General features: G+C 44.8%; 1 protein-coding gene across 1 annotated transcript in view; it reads left to right on the top strand.

Moving 5' to 3' along the window:
* The window catches only part of nfasca (neurofascin homolog (chicken) a), a 306,670-nt gene that overhangs the window by 244,801 nt on the left and 46,168 nt on the right, over positions 1 to 15,701 (top strand). The window contains exons 21-25 of the mRNA XM_087973468.1: positions 471 to 541; positions 1,891 to 2,113; positions 4,340 to 4,455; positions 8,065 to 8,269; positions 14,501 to 14,623. Coding sequence (XP_087829594.1) covers positions 471 to 541; positions 1,891 to 2,113; positions 4,340 to 4,455; positions 8,065 to 8,269; positions 14,501 to 14,623 — 738 coding nt within the window. The remainder of the gene's footprint in view (positions 1 to 470; positions 542 to 1,890; positions 2,114 to 4,339; positions 4,456 to 8,064; positions 8,270 to 14,500; positions 14,624 to 15,701) is intronic.

The following is a 15,701-nucleotide window of genomic DNA, read 5'->3' as shown; positions in this document are numbered from 1 at the left end:
GTGGGAGGATTTATGGACTTTGACAAGCTATGAAGGCTCACCAGCTCGAATGGCTCAGTTGGTGTCAGCCCTGAAATTGGAAGAGGAGCTCCAATATCCATCTCAGTAGGCTGTGAATCCTGCCTCTTCTGATTTTGAGGGGCAACACGAACCAACAAACTAAGAGCTTGTACTTCAATCGAAAATGATTGGTCACGTTGGTTGGACCGAGGGGTCAGTCTCCATGCTGTGCATCTCCATGACTCTGTGTTGAGAGGAATGCATACTGCAAAGCAATTGAAAATATTGAAGCTATGGAATGGTTGACATAATTTGCCTTCATACAGCAGTACAAAGCTCACCCACTCTGTCTTTTGTTTACACACTTGCAAAAGGTGTCAAGACCTTTGCATTAATTGCTCCAGCAGACTCAGTACTAGAATTCTCTGAGTTCAACGAAACGGTTTGTAACATCACTTTGTGTTTTCCAGCTCCAGAACTCAATCCATCTGATGTTAGAGGGGCAGGAATATCAAAATCAAGCATGCAAATCAGTTGGACGGTGAGCACAGTTTGTCCTGTTATTTCATTCATCTCTTAAAAAGCCTCTTGTTAACCGCTGACCCAGGAATGCGGTGAAGGAAGTTGTTGAGTTGTGAACTGAGATGTCAAAGAGGAGCTAAATAATTTAACAAGGAGGCTCACTCAGAGATAGATAACTGGCTGTGAACACAGGCTAGGAGCGTATGGACTTCTCAAATACTCCTATTGTTTGTGTAGCTTTAAGAACAGCTAGAGATTCAATTCAACTTACATGTTATTGCTCGTTTGGAAATTCTTAGAGGGTGCATTGATTGTTCTTTAAAAATCACATTTGAATGATTAATTAACAATGAATGAGGTACTTCTTCACAAAGATCAATAACGAGAGGTCATGCTTTCAAGGTGAGAGATGGAAAGTTTAGGGGGGATACATGCGGCAAGTACTTCACACACAGGGTGGTGGGCGTTTGGACCGTGTTGCCAGCAGAGGTGGTAAAGGCAGGCACAGTAAGATGCATCTGGACAGATGCATGAGTAGGTGGGCAGCAGAGGGATACAGATGCTTAGGAATTGACCAACAGGTTTACACAGTACATTTGGATCGGCTCAGGCTTGGAGGGCTGAAGGGCCTGTTCCTGGGCTGGAAATTTTCTTTGTTCTTTGTTCTAAAAACCATTACAGTGCATTTAAAATAGTCCATGAGGCAAAAAGAACACAGCACCCACATAAATCAAACTCCTATTCCTAAAAATTTCTGATCCCCTGAATTGAAGCCCTCTTTCCATAAAGCCCTCTCCCCTCATCAGAATTCCCAAGGGGAACAAAGTATATATCTGCCATAGGATAAAGAAGAGAGATAAAAAGAGAAAAGAGTGCTAAAGAGAGCAAATCAATAGAGAAGAGAGGCTGGTTACAAAGGCAGACTTAAATTGGGGCTGATGGGAAAAAAATATAAGCTATTTTCTGAAGTCTAGTTAGAGTGGCCATCACTGGGTGGCATGGTCACAAAGTGGTTAGCACTGCTGCCTCACAGCACCCAGGACCTGGGTTCGATTCCTGCCTCAGGCGACTGACTGTGTGGAGTTTGCACATTCTCCCCGTGTCTGCGTGGGTTTCCTTCGGGTGCTCTGGTTTCCTGCCACAATCCCAAGATGCATAGGTTAGGTGGAGTGGCCATAGGAAAAGCAGGGTTACAGGAATAGTGTGGGTTGAGGGGGGTGGGGGGGTGAGTTTGGGAGGGTCAGTGTGGATTTGATGGACTGAATGGCCTGCTTCTACTCTGTAGAGATTCTATGATCGTGGTTTTGCTTGTTTGTTTACGATAGACCGATTATTCTACCTTCCCTGATATTACATTCTGTTTTTCAGCCTCTGAATGGAACACAAATCAGTGGCCCGAATCTCAAGTATATAGTCAGCTGGAGACAAAAGGATGTAGGTGGGGAGTGGTCAACAGTCACCGTTCCCAGGTCCAGTTACATCGTCTCTCCGACTCCCTTCTTTACGCCCTACGAGATTAAAGTGCAGGCAGTGAATGATTTTGGGTTAGGTCCCGAACCAAGGATTGTGATTGGATACTCGGGTGAAGACTGTAAGTATTATCAAAGGGAAGCAAGCCAGGCCTTACAACTACTGCCATGTTAAACACACAATGTGCATAAAAGCTACTTCAATGACAGACATCCAATTGTTTGCCTATAAAACTGAAGGTCCGATTCCTTTACTTTGTCAAGCTCCTGGTTTTAGTGTGGCACGAAACCACTCTCAGCTCTGGGCGACAACATTTGTCACCTCAAGTTCTCATTTGAAACAATGATCCCTGGGGTGACATTCCAATATGGGTCTTGAGAGAGTGCTACACCTGACACAGTTTCGAATTTCAGAAAGATACTAAATGGAGCTCATTCAGCCTCTCACATAGAAGATCTTGTGGCATTTCTGGAAGAACAGGGAAGCCTTCCCCTCTTTCCTGGATGATATTTCCCCCCCCCCAGTTGGTTTCACATGGCTGTTGGTGGGAACTTGTATGGAACCAAGCTGCACTGTTTCCAATTTTATAATGATAGCTATATTCAATAAATACTTAATTTTCATCATAAACATTATCAAAAGGAGGCAGAAATTTTGAGTTTTTCATCAGGATTTAGTTGCAAGAAACAGCCTTGAGAAAAGGGCACACCAATTTATACAGCATGAAAACAGGGTGGTGATTGGGTGGGCTATCACTGGAATGGACATTTAACAGGGACAGATAACGGTCAGTCTTAGATCTCAGGCCAGGCTATTTATCACTGATTGGCCAGGACATTGTCATGGGAATACAACAGTCTCCATGACCCCTTCTTTTCCAAGTGAGAAAAGTGTAGTGTATGTAGAAATACCTTTTGCCTGCATAAAACAGACAGGAGAAAGTGAGGTCTGCAGATGCTGGAGATCAGAGATGGAAATGTGTTGCTGGAAAAACGCAGCAGGTCAGGCAGCATCTAGGGAACAGGAGAATCGACGTTTCGGGCATTAGCCCTTCTTCAGGAATCTAAAAGCCATTACAGATTCCTGAAGAAGGGCTAATGCCCGAAACGTCGATTCTCCTGTTCCCTAGATGCTGCCTGACCTGCTGCGTTTTTCCAGCAACACATTTCCATCTCTAAAACAGACAGGTACAGGTGCATCACACTGAAAGCCTGACTAATGATCTTAACCTGGTGTCCGATGTCATTCTTAGCTCAGTAGCAGAATCCCAGCTGATTGTTGATATAGTGTTCTGAGGGTTGCAAACACGAGCTGGTTGGATATAATCAGCATCCTGTCACGTGTGAATGATCAATGGAATAATGAGGGTGTGACAAAAAATCTATAACACCTATCTCCTCTTGGCAAAGTCTAAGTTCTGCACAACCAAGCGATTAATTATTGGTTTGACTATTTTTAAGGCAGATTGTTGACAGACAAGGGAGTTGATTGTAAACAAAGGTACACAGCAAAGTGGAGTTGAGGCTAAATTCAATCCAGCCATGATGTTATAGAATGATGGAGCAGGCTTAAGGGGCTGAATGGCCTCCTCCATAACTTGTATATTTGCATAGTACTTTGGGAAACATAGAAGTCATGAACAAGAGTTATGTAAAAACAAGCAGTTCTCTTCAGTGTTATTGGAGTGGATGCTTTGGATGTTAAGAACAAAATAGTCTGTGGTAAGACTTCAAATGACATGTAGCAAACTTGAAAAATTTGAGTCACCTCAGTTGGAATTTTGCAGGTGGCACAAAGGTAGTCAGATAATCAGCAATTGTAAAATTGTATTTATATAGCAGTCTTTAGTGTTGTAATCACTAGTGTTTCAGAGGAGTAATTATCAACCAAAACCACTTCTGGAGATATTAGGATAGGTGGCCAAACGTTTGGACAAAGGGTTTAGGTTTTCAGGAGTAGCGTCATGGAGAAAAGCTGGGAGGTGCAGAGGTGTCGTGGGGGTGTTGAGGAACTGAAGGCCCAGGCAGCTGAAAGCACAGTCACTAAAGGTAAAATCCAAGCTGCATTGTGAGAATGGAATGGGAAGAGTTCCGACATTTCAGAGGGTTGTAAGGCCAGTGGAGGGGGTAATGTGAGTCTTTGCAGGGATTTCAAATGGGGATGTGAATTTTACAATGAAGGCATTGTCAGACAGGGAGCTGGACAGTAGCAGATGACCTGAGGCTTCCAAATCCAAAGTTAATAACACATTGCCTTTTGCTGAGTTATAAAGAACATAGCACTGTCTCACATAATTGGATAAAATTCAGCTTCTGTATTTTGAATCTGTTTTTTTGGATACATTTAGTTCCGATTGCAGCACCCACTGGGCTTTCTGGAAGGATTATTAACAGCACTGCCATTCTACTCCAGTGGAGGGCACTACCACCAGACTCTGTTCAAGGATATCTCATTGGCCACAAAGTAAGTAGCTGCAGGATCTTGATTCGACAATCAAATGTTATTAAATACTGTCTGCACGACATAACTATGAATACAGTGAAATCAATAGATTAATTGCTGCAAAGTCTTTTTTGTGTACATGTATATGTCTATACATATACTTGTGTGCCTGAGTGTCCGCATGTGTGCACACGCATGTGTGAGTGCATATATATTTGTGTATGCATATCAGTGTGTATGTGTATATCCACGAAATGGAACAAAATAGTCTGTGGTAAGACTTCAAATGACGTGGCAAACTTGAAAAATTTGAGTCACCTCAGTTGGAATTTTGCAGGTAGCATAAAGGTGTGTGTGTGAGCATGTGTGCACATGCATGTGTGAGTGCGTGTACATTTGTGTATGCGTGTCTGTGTATATGTGTATATCCACGTGTGTGTGTGAGCGTGCGTGCACATGCATATGCGTGAGTGCATGTACATTTGTGTATGCGCGTCTGTGTATATGTGTATATCCACGTGTGTGTGTGAGCGTGTGTGCACATGCATATGCGTGAGTGTGTGTACATTTGTGTATGCGTGTCTGTGTGTATGTGTATATCCACGTGTGTGTGTGTGAGCGTGTGTGCACATGCATATGCGTGAGTGCGTGTACATTTGTGTATGCGTGTCTGTGTGTATGTGTATGTCCACATGTGTGTCCGTGAGAGAGAATACTTTGTGGGCTGATGTATACATTTGTGTGTGCTTGTGTGTGTCTGAGCAAAGCTTTTGTTTATTCTTTCATGGGCATGGAATGTAGGCATCACTGGCAAGACCAGCATTTGTTACCCATCCCTAATTGCCCCTGAACTGAGTGGCTTGCAAGGGCTATTTTAGAGGGCAGTTAAGAGTCATGCACATGACTTGGGGTCTGAAGTCACAGGTAGGCCAGATAAGGATGAGAGATTTTCTGTCCTAAAAGGCAGTTGTGAACCAGGTGGTTTTTTATAATCAGCAATAGTTTCATCCCTGAGAGTTGATTTCAATCCCTGTTTCAAATTTCATCAGCTGCTGTGGTGGGATGCATGTGCCCAGAACATTAGCCCAGGGCCTGTGGATAGCGAGTCCAGCGGCATTAGGAGTATGCCCTGTATTTTTGTATCTGTCAGCCCCTTTTGGCCACCCCCACATTCCTGATGAAGAGCTTACGCCCGAAATGTCGACTTTTCTGTCTGACCGGCTGTGCTTTTCCAGCACCACATTTTTGACTCTGACTCTCCAGCAGCTGCAGTCCTCACCTTCTCCTATGCCCTATTTGTTGACTAATTCTTGTCCTTTATCATCTACAATAGCATCATGAAGCCCAAATCAAAAAGTGCACACCACATGTCGTATTGCTTTATTCCCATTGATAGTTTCCAGAGTTCAGTTCGAAGTTTACTCCTCATTTACATTCTGAACGAAGAAGTGAAACTTACAAAGACTTCGCTGCTAATAGTACTGTCAGATTATAATCCCTAAAGGGCAGCATGGTGGCTCAGTGGTTAGCACTGCTGCCTTACAGTGCTAGGGACCCAGGTTCGATTCCAGCCTTGGGTGACTGCTTGGAGTTTGCACGTTTTCCCCATGTTTGCACGGTTTCCTCCCACAGTCCAAAGATGTGCAGGTCAGGTGAATTGGCCATGCTGAATTGCCCAAGTGTTAGGTGCATTAGTCAGAGGGAAATGGGTCTGGGTGGGTTACTCTTCGGAGGGTCGGTGTGGACTGGTTGGGCCGAAGAACCTGTCTCCACGCTGTAGGGAATCTAATCTAAATTCAAGAAGAGCATCGAATAGGGCAGTACGGTGGCTCAGTGATTGGCACGCTGCCTCACAGCGCCAGGGACAGCTTTGATCCCACCCTTGGGTGACTGTGTGGTGTTTGCACATTCTCCCCATGTCTGTGTGAGTTTCCTCCAGGTGCTCTGGTTTCCTCCTACAGTCCAAAGGTGTGCTGGTTAGGTGGATTAGCCATGGGAAATTGCCCATAATGCCCAGGGATGTGCAGGCTAGGTGGATTAGCTGTAGGCCATGCAGGGTTGTCGAGGTCGAGGTAGAGGGGTTGGGGGTGGGAGTGGCTGTGCGTGGGATGCTCTTCAGAGTGTCAGCGTGGACTTGATGGGCTGAATGGCCTATTGTAGGGTGATTGTGTGAAAGAGCTGCTGGTTGTTGTGGGGAATGGAAACTCCTGTTGAATCCCAGAGCTTACTGTTCTCTACAGCAAGCCAGCACAAGGAGCAGGTTTTAAGGTTTGCGGTGCATTGTAAAATTCTAGAGCAGCAGAGAGCACCATTCACTGAACAAAACTTTCTGGAAGGTAATGGCGCATGGATAGCATGACAAGTCTGAGGAATGAGGCACAAAGTCAGTTCCAAGTGCCGGGAATCTTCACCCATTGGAAACATCACAGATGCCTGGACCTTTACTGGACCCTGACTGCTCATGGCAGGTCAAAGGTTCATCCAAGGGTGTAATCTTCCAAAAGGTAGTCAGTTAGCAGGATCCTACTGCATTTTTTGTGCAATTAAAGGTGACAGACAGGTTCTGATGGGGGTGGAAGCTCCATTTTGGGAGGGTGTTTGGGGGGGGGAGGTGCATGACATTGAACAGACAGCAGCCCCACTTGGAGAGCTGGGCACAGCTGGTGCAGGTAGGAGAGCAGGCAGATCCATATACGGTAGCATCCTCATGAACTTAATTGGCATTCTTTTCAAAAAGAAATGGATGGCCCACTGGCCATCGGCCATCGGTGTGGAGGAGATGGCCCTCTACAGCAAAGGTTGTGGCTCATGCTGTGACCTCTGTGTATTTATAGCACATCCACTGAGGCCAGTTACAGAGACCCCCAAAGAACTTTCCATCCTAATACTCCAAGGCTGTCGTGACCCCGATGTAGAGTGGGTTGTGTTTGTCCTTCCTGGAATCTCCTCACAGCAAGTTTTCTCAAAGATAGGAGACATTCCGAATTGGTCTCCTGCACCCCCCACCTCGCTCCATTGGGCTGGGAAAATTCCAGTTTCTGAAGGCCAATATTAACCCATTCCTCAAGTACAGTCAGATCTTCTGTAACGCGATGGTTGCGTTCTTGTACAATCCTGCATTATCGAAAAATTGCGCTTTAGAAACAATGCTTAAGGTGTTGGGTGTAATTGTGTTACAGTGCACATACATTTTAAAAGTTAGCGCTTTACAAATGGTGTCCCCAATTCGTCAATTCGCATTGATGAAACGCGCAGCATAACCTGTATAACCATATGACCCAATGTGCAGAGATTCAAACACTGTGTGTGTGTGTGAGAGAGAGAGAGAGAGAGAGAGAGATTGGGGTGGGGGGAATTCTCTGTGACAGCAACTCAGCCAATCAGAGTCAATGTGCCAACGAATCTACTCTCCTTTCTCTTCTTGTATAAATCACTGTGGTGATTTGAAGCTTGGCATTCTTGCATGTATCCTGATGCGTACAAGATGAGAAGCTTCAATAACATGTCTCTGTTTTCAGCAAGGTTCCAGTTTGTGCCAGTGGGATTGACTGCTATGAGCTTTCTTTTTTGTCATCTCCGTTCTGTCACGGAGATAGCGTCCAGACTGACTGAGACTCTTCTCTTGTTCAGATTCAATATTGGAATGAGGGAAGTCTGCTGAAGACCAACCAATACAGGTCACGTGTTCAGGTCACAGAGTCTCCCAGTCAGCGTCTGCGTGCCATTGTATCAGGCTTGCAGCCATATCACGCCTATAAGTTTCAGGTGTCAGCAGTCAATGGTCGGGGACGTGGTCCCTGGAGTGAGGAGTTTGCAATAAACACCACAGAAGGAGGTAAGTCGGCAAATGAACCCTAAATTGCTCCCCATCCACAGCCCAAACAATATTGTTATTCTGTAGAAAGAGCTCAGTCACAACAGCTGTGCCAATTCAGATCTAAACTTGTTGGTGAAATAGAACGAAGAGGACCTTTTGCGTGAGGATACAGTTTATTGACAAATCAGTCTCAAAGCTCCTTATCACAACCTAACAACACAGGCACTGCCTTTATGTATATCTGTGCTCAGGCAATCGACGGACCCCTCCAGATTCTGCTTACCATTAAAACAAGCATTAACAAACCTAACAATGTCAGGAAGCTCTTTGCTCTGACATTGAATCAGACCCAATGTAAAATTCTGGGGAGGGATCTTGACAAGGTAGATGTTGTGAGGACGTTTCTGTTTGTAGGAGAATTTAAAACTAACAGGGACAGTTTCAAGTCAAGGAACCTCCAACCTCACACAGAGATGAGGCGGAATTCCTTTTCTCAGAGGGACATGAGTATATGGAGAAGGTTTTGTGATAATGTCTCTGCCTCTAAGTGAGAAGCCCCAGGTTTGAGTTCCAGTCTGGAACTCAGCAGCTAATGAAAGGCTGTTTGGGAGGTGGTCCATCAGGTTGATTGCCAACTTGCAAATCCTTCTAGCACCCCTGCGGCAAGATTTGGGAGAGTTTTCTCGTCAGCCATGATAGGAAGGACATTAACCGAGAAAAACCAGCTGACAGATCCAAAAGTGATTGTCGGTACCAAGCAGTGTTATGGTGACCCCGTGTAACATGAGAAAAAGCTTAAAGAGAAATAATCAGAGGTGGCTTGTTTTTGGAAGTTTCTTTCCCGGTCATCAGCGGGAGCTGAGTCATTGATTACATTCAGCTGGTTTTGACCTAATAGAGAATCGGCGATTCTGGAGGCAATAGTCTCGGGGGTATAATAAGAAGCAGAATACAGTAAGCCATGAGCTTTTGAATGGCTCAGCAGGCTTAAGGGGCTCATTAAAACCATAAGATTCAGGATCAGAATTAGGCCATTCAACCCATCGAGTCTGTTCCATCATGCAATCAAAGCTGATATGTTTCTCAACCTCATTCTCCTGCCTTCTCCACGTCACCCTTGATCCCCTTAACAGTCAGGAACCTACCTATTTCTATCTTAAATGCACTCAGTGACCTGGCCTCCACAGCCCTCTGCAGCAGTGAGTTCCACAGATTCACCAACCTCTGGCTGAAGGAATTCCTCCTCATCTCGGTTCGAAAGGGCCGACCCTTCACTCTGAAGCTGTTCCCTCACGTCCTAGACGCTCCTACTGGTGGAAACATCTTCTCCACAGCCACTCTATCCAGACCTCTCAGTACTCTGTAAGCTTCAATTCCCCCCCCTTCTAAAATCCACCAAGTACAGACCCAGAGCTCTCAACGGTTCCTCAGATGACAAGCCTTTCATCCCTGGCATCATTCTGGTGAATCTCCTCTGACCCCCTGCATGGTCAGCACATCCTTCCTTAGATACAGAACCCAAAACAGCTCAAAATATTCCAAATGCAGTCTGACCAGTCCTTTCTATAACCTTAGCAGTCTATCTCTGTTCTTGCATTGAAATGAATGTGAATGGCTAGTTGAAAGTATATATGTTAACCGTAAGAGAATCCTGTACTAGGGTTCCCAAGTCCCTTTGTGCTTCAGAATTCTGAAGCCGAGGAAGTAATCCACACCTCTTCTTCCTAACAAGGTACAGAACCTCACACTTTCAGACGTTGTAAAAAGATGTGAAGCTGGAAAAGCACAGCAAGTCAGACAGATTCCGAGGGGCAGGAAAATCACCGTTTCAGGCTGGAAACCCTTCGTCAGGACCTGCTGTACTTTTCCAACTTCACATCTATTGACTCTGGTTTTCAGCATCTATGGTTCTTACTGTTTATTTTCAGATATTGCCACTTCTTTGCCCACTGTCCCAGCCTGTCCAAGTCTTTCTGCAGTCTCCCTGCTTCCTCTGCACTACCTGACCCACCACCTATCTTTTTATCATCTCCAAACTTAACAACAATACCCTCAGTTCCTTTGTCCAGTTCACTAATGTATCATGTGAATATTTGTGGTCCCAACACTATCCCATTAGTCACTAGTTGCCATTCTGAAAAAGACTCTTCTATCCTGACTCTCTGCCTTCTGCCAGTCAGCCAATCCTCTATCCATGCTAGCATCTTGCACCTAACACCCGTGGGCTCTTATTTTATTTAGCGGCCTCCTGTGTGGCGCCATGTCAAAGGTTTCCTGGAAATCCAAATAGAATGGCCTAAATTTCTCATGTTCTCAAAGAATGGTGGAATAAGAATTAGCTCTCTCTGGCAGCAACCCTCAATACACTGCAGAGAAAATATTAATGCTTTGGCTGTAAATATATTCACACTACAATGTGCAGAAATAAAAGTGTCACTCTGATTCAGTGGGAAATCCTCTCCTGAGGCTTGAGACCTGTTTCTGAGGAATGCTATAATTTGTATTGAACAATCGCTGCATGTGAATCAGTGATGTGCACTCCAAAATCAGACAGATATACAGAAGATTTCCAATCCTTCAGGATCCATCTGCAATCTCCAGGATTGAAAAATCTATCTCTGGTCACTGTTTTGAGCAACAGAGGACAAAAATCCCAGATACATTCAATGAATTTTTTTTTCACATTTTCTTTGATCACTTACTCATTTTGAAAATATTTGTGATGGCATAAAAGGTTGGAGTGGTTGGAAATGGAAGGTTAAATGGTTATCCTTCCAGTGAGATGGCGGTGGAGTAGGGCTTCTGAGCCTGGGGGTTGTCCAGTCTGTCTATATGCCTTTTCATTCCTTTTTTAATCACTTTTTTCTTTCTCTCTTCTATTTTACTTATCTCTTGTGGAAGAACTTGGTTGTGGCATTGGTAGTAACAAGTCGGCCCAGCAAAGACTTGAGTTAACTAGTGACAGTCGTCAAGTAGGCCCAGTGTGGACTCAAGTTACCTAGTGACAGTCGTCAAGTAGGCCCAGTGCGGACTCATGTTAACTAGTGACAGTCGTCAAGTAGGCCCAGCACGGACTCGAGTTAACTAGCGACAATCATCAAGTAGGCCCAGCGCGGACTCGAGTTAACTAGTGACAGTCGTCAAGTAGGCCCAGTGCAGACTCAAGTTAACTAGTGACAGTCGTCAAGTAGGCCCAGCACGGACTCGAGTTAACTAGCGACAATCATCAAGTAGGCCCAGCGCGGACTCGAGTTAACTAGTGACAGTCGTCAAGTAGGCCCAGTGCAGACTCAAGTTAACTAGTGACAGACGTCAAGTAAGTCCAGTGGGGACTCGAGGTAACGAGTGACAGTTGTCAAATAGGCCCAGTGCGGACTCGAGTTGACTAGTGACAGTTGTCAAGTAGGTCCAGTGCGGAGTCGAGTTGACTAGTGACAGTCGTCAAGTAGATCCAGTGTGGACTCGAGTTGACTAGTGACAGGCGTCAAGTAGCCCAGAGCGGACTCGAGGTAACGAGTGACAGTTGTCAAATAGGCCCAGTGCGGACTCGAGTTGACTAGTGACAGTCGTCAAATAGGCCCAGTACAGTGGTAACATTGGAGAGAGGTTGGGTTCCCAGCAGCTTCTGCATCAGTGAGGCAGTCCTCGTGCCAACGCATGGCTGCTGCGGGGGAGGGAGGTTTGTGCATCCAGTGCAAATTCGTGGGGGTGGAGGCAGGTTTGGGCCCAGTCTGAGACTCAACAGCAACAGCAGGAGCTGCCTCGGTAAGGTGGTCATGAATGGACTCTTGGCCGCAGTACAAGTCACGTTTGGGCAGATAAGGTACCCGGTGTCGGTGGCATTTGGTGAGGTCTAGCGAGGACTCAGAGTGGCGAGGGCCTAAGTGGAGACGAGATGGAGCTGAAGAGTGGTCACTTTCATTCCAACAGTGGTGAGGTGAAGGGGAATCGTGCCTGGCCACCAGACGCCAGGTCCATGGTGGAGCACTCAATAAGAAGGCCTGTGAAACGGAACACTCTCCTTCATTTCTGCATATTTCTGCCTTTATATTCTATGTTTTGGTTTATTATTAATTTTCTGTGTTTTAAGATGGCACCACAGATTGGCGACTCTCTTCACTGTGTTTTAGAACAAAATACACATGACAATAAATAAATCAAATTCAAATTCTAAGTGGTACAACTTCCAGGAATTATTCCAACCAATGTTGTCAACCCAAACTGAAACAGTAGGGAATGTTATCCCAAAGCAATGGTTTGTTATTTCAATACGTTTCCTTCATTCTTACAGGGGTTCTTATCAAAATCTATAAAACTCTAATAGAATTCTAACAGAGTAAACATAGGAAGGATGTTCCTGATGACCAGGGAGTCCAGAACCAGGGGCCACACTCTCAGGATACATTTTAGACTGAGATGAGGAGAAATGTCTTCACCCAGAAAGTGGGGAGCCTGTGGAATTCTCTGCCAGAGAAAGCAGTTGACGCCGAAACATTGAATGTTTTCAGGAAGGAATTTGATATAGTTCTCAGGGCTAAAGGGATCAAAAGGGAAGGGGAGAAAGCAAGAAACAGAGTGCTGAGTTGGACGATCAGCCATGATTATATTGATTGGCTGCATGAGCTAACACTGGCTTTTTAATCTGGAAACAGCCTGGTGTGAGCATGGGGCACCTGGGGCTCTTGTGAATGACAGAGGCAACAGCTAATTCCTTAACCCACGATGCTCACGGTAAGAGGAAGAACAGGGGAGAACACATTTAGAATATTGTAATTACATGCAGTTTTGGTGATCACAGTACCAGAAGGCTGCGGATTCTCTGGGGAAAGTGCAGCGAAGATTTACCAGGATATTTCCTGGTCTGGAGGGTTTCAGTTATGTCGAGAGATTGGATAAACCCAGATTATTTTCACTGGAAAGATGGAAAATGAGGGACAACGTGATAGAGGTCTACAAGGTTATGAGAGGCATTTAGAGGCTGGAGTGTGAGAGGCTTTTTCCCAGAATGAAAAGGTCAACTGCAGAGGACACAGATTCAAGGTGAGAGGGGAAAGGTTAGGGGAGAGATGCAGGGAAAGTTTCTCACACAGAGGGTGGGACATACCTGGAACACACTGCCAGTGGAGGTGATGGGAGTAGGCGCGCTAGTAACGTTTAAGGTGTATCTTGACAGACACATGAGCAGGAGGTGAGCAGGTTAGAAACCGCAATAAGTAGTGGGTCTGAGGGCTAGGAATTGGCACAAGCTTGTTGGGCTGAATGGCCCATTCCTGTGATAAGCCCTTCATCAACTCCTGATGAAGAGCTTGTGCCCGAAATGTCGATTTCCCTGCTCCTCGGTTGCTGCCTGACTGGCTGTGTTTTTCCAGCACCACACTCTTGGCTCTGATCTCCAGCATCTGCAGTGTCCTCACTTCCTCCCATTCCTGTGATGTATTGTATTAGAAACAAGCTGAATTTGAGTCAAATTAGATACATGGAAAGGGTGAAATAAACCTGCAGAAATGATATATTACTTGATGACGTGCCCATTCACATTTTCATCATTCCTTTTTTTTTAACACAAAAAGTTCCCGGAATATAAATAACTTTATTTTAAAACATACTCCTTACACTAGTCCTGACTCCCTACAGTGAGTTTCATTTAACTGCAAATTTCTTGACACTCACAAGGGGCGGGGAGCTGGGTGAAGTTGAATTCCCTTCACAAGGTCCATAATGGAGCAGGACAAACAGTTCAGCAAATTGTGGAGAGTTGTGATTGGTGGGTCATCTTTACCTGATCGCGGGTTTCTGGGTTACTTACAAATAACGGCACACACAAGTAAACCTACCATATTGTCCCAGCAGACTCTGGGCCAGCAATGTTACCCAGGCAAGAAATAGAACCTAATTGATCACTATCCTGTGGATTTAAGCAGCCTTCCTTAATTATCATTCCAAATATTTATCTGAAGGTGTTTTAACTCTAGCATTTTTAACCTGTGCATCTTTCACGCTTGAATCTTTAACCCAGTATGAAGCGATGAAAATGGCAGAACATTTATCTGAAATGTCCCAGAAGGAATTTACCCGAAGGACTACCCATCTTTTTTTATCTGATCTTAAGTGTCCAGTCTATGAAATATGTAAATATTAGAATAAGAATCCAAATTTTGCTGAATGTTTGCAGTAAACCTTCCTCTTGTAGTGGTATTTATGTCTGTCAAAAATGAACCCTGAATCACATTACCTCTTTTTCTCTCTCAGTTCCTGGAAAACCAAGTTACCTCAGAATCAGGCAGCCAGATTTGGAGAGCATTACGTTACAGTGGGGTCCTCCACGTGATCCAAACGGAATCCTCACCGGCTACGTGATCATGTACCACCCACGTATGTATCATGAGGACTGCTTTATCTAACAATGTGCGACTGAATGAATGAAAGTTCTGGTTGTCACAGTTAGAAAGTTGTCATCATATTATAGACAGAGCTTTAACATACAGAATTTAATAACAAAGGATATGCACTGCTGAATTTGAGCTGTCATGATGGTTTCTCACTGAGTACAGTGATCTACTTATTGTCTTGGAAACAAGACAGAATGATCATCCCTGAAAGAGAGTTCCTTTCATCTCCATTACAGTAATCTCTAAATCTCAGTTTCCAAAGTTGATGTTCAGCTTGGAGGAATGGGGTGACCGGAGAAGCTGGAAGAGAAGGTCCTGTAAGGGTGAGGGGGATGGAGTCCATGGATGGATTTAGCAACATTACAGCTTCGTCCTTGGCAGGATGCCTCTGATATCATGATGCCGAATGTACGGGCTGGATCTAGAATGCAGACAACTAGCATCATAAGAATAGTGGGTGGGAACACTACAGTGTCAGTCAGCGTGAGTTGGGAGTGGTGATCCTCTAATAAGAGTGGAACCAGTGAGTCACAAGTGGCAGTGCCATGGTAGCAATGGGAAGAGAGCTCCCAAACAATGACGTGAAAGTGGGGTATGAGTGTAATATTGGTGGCAGGACTGTGGGAATGTGCTGTGCATAAACTAGCTGCCTCATTTCCTACCTGTCAAAAAGTGACAACATTTCAAAACGCACTTTCTGGCTGCAGCGCATTTCGGGGAATTCTGAGGTTGTGAAATTGCGATTGAAATTGTTTGTTCTTCCTTTTGTAATGATATGCTGTTGATGTGCGGCAAATTTAATGTGAAGGCTTCTTATTCTTTCATGAATGAGCATCATATCTAAGGTCAGCTGCCCATCCCTAATTGCCCTTGAGACTTTTTTTGAATTCACAAAACCCATGGCACACCACGACGCAGTTTATCAGGGAATTCCAGGATTTTGAAAGTGAAGGGTTAGTGTAAATGGTGACATAGTTCCAAATCAAGATGGTGTGTGGTTTGGAGGGAAGCAAAGAACAAAGAACAAAGAAAATTTACAGCCCAGGAACAGGCCCTTCAGC

This window comes from Chiloscyllium plagiosum, unplaced genomic scaffold, assembly GCF_037043375.1.
Source record: "Chiloscyllium plagiosum isolate Xiang-an unplaced genomic scaffold, Cpla_swu_hap1 HiC_scaffold_26, whole genome shotgun sequence".
NCBI classification, from domain to species: domain Eukaryota; kingdom Metazoa; phylum Chordata; class Chondrichthyes; order Orectolobiformes; family Hemiscylliidae; genus Chiloscyllium; species Chiloscyllium plagiosum.
This window is presented reverse-complemented; position numbering and strand designations above follow the sequence as displayed.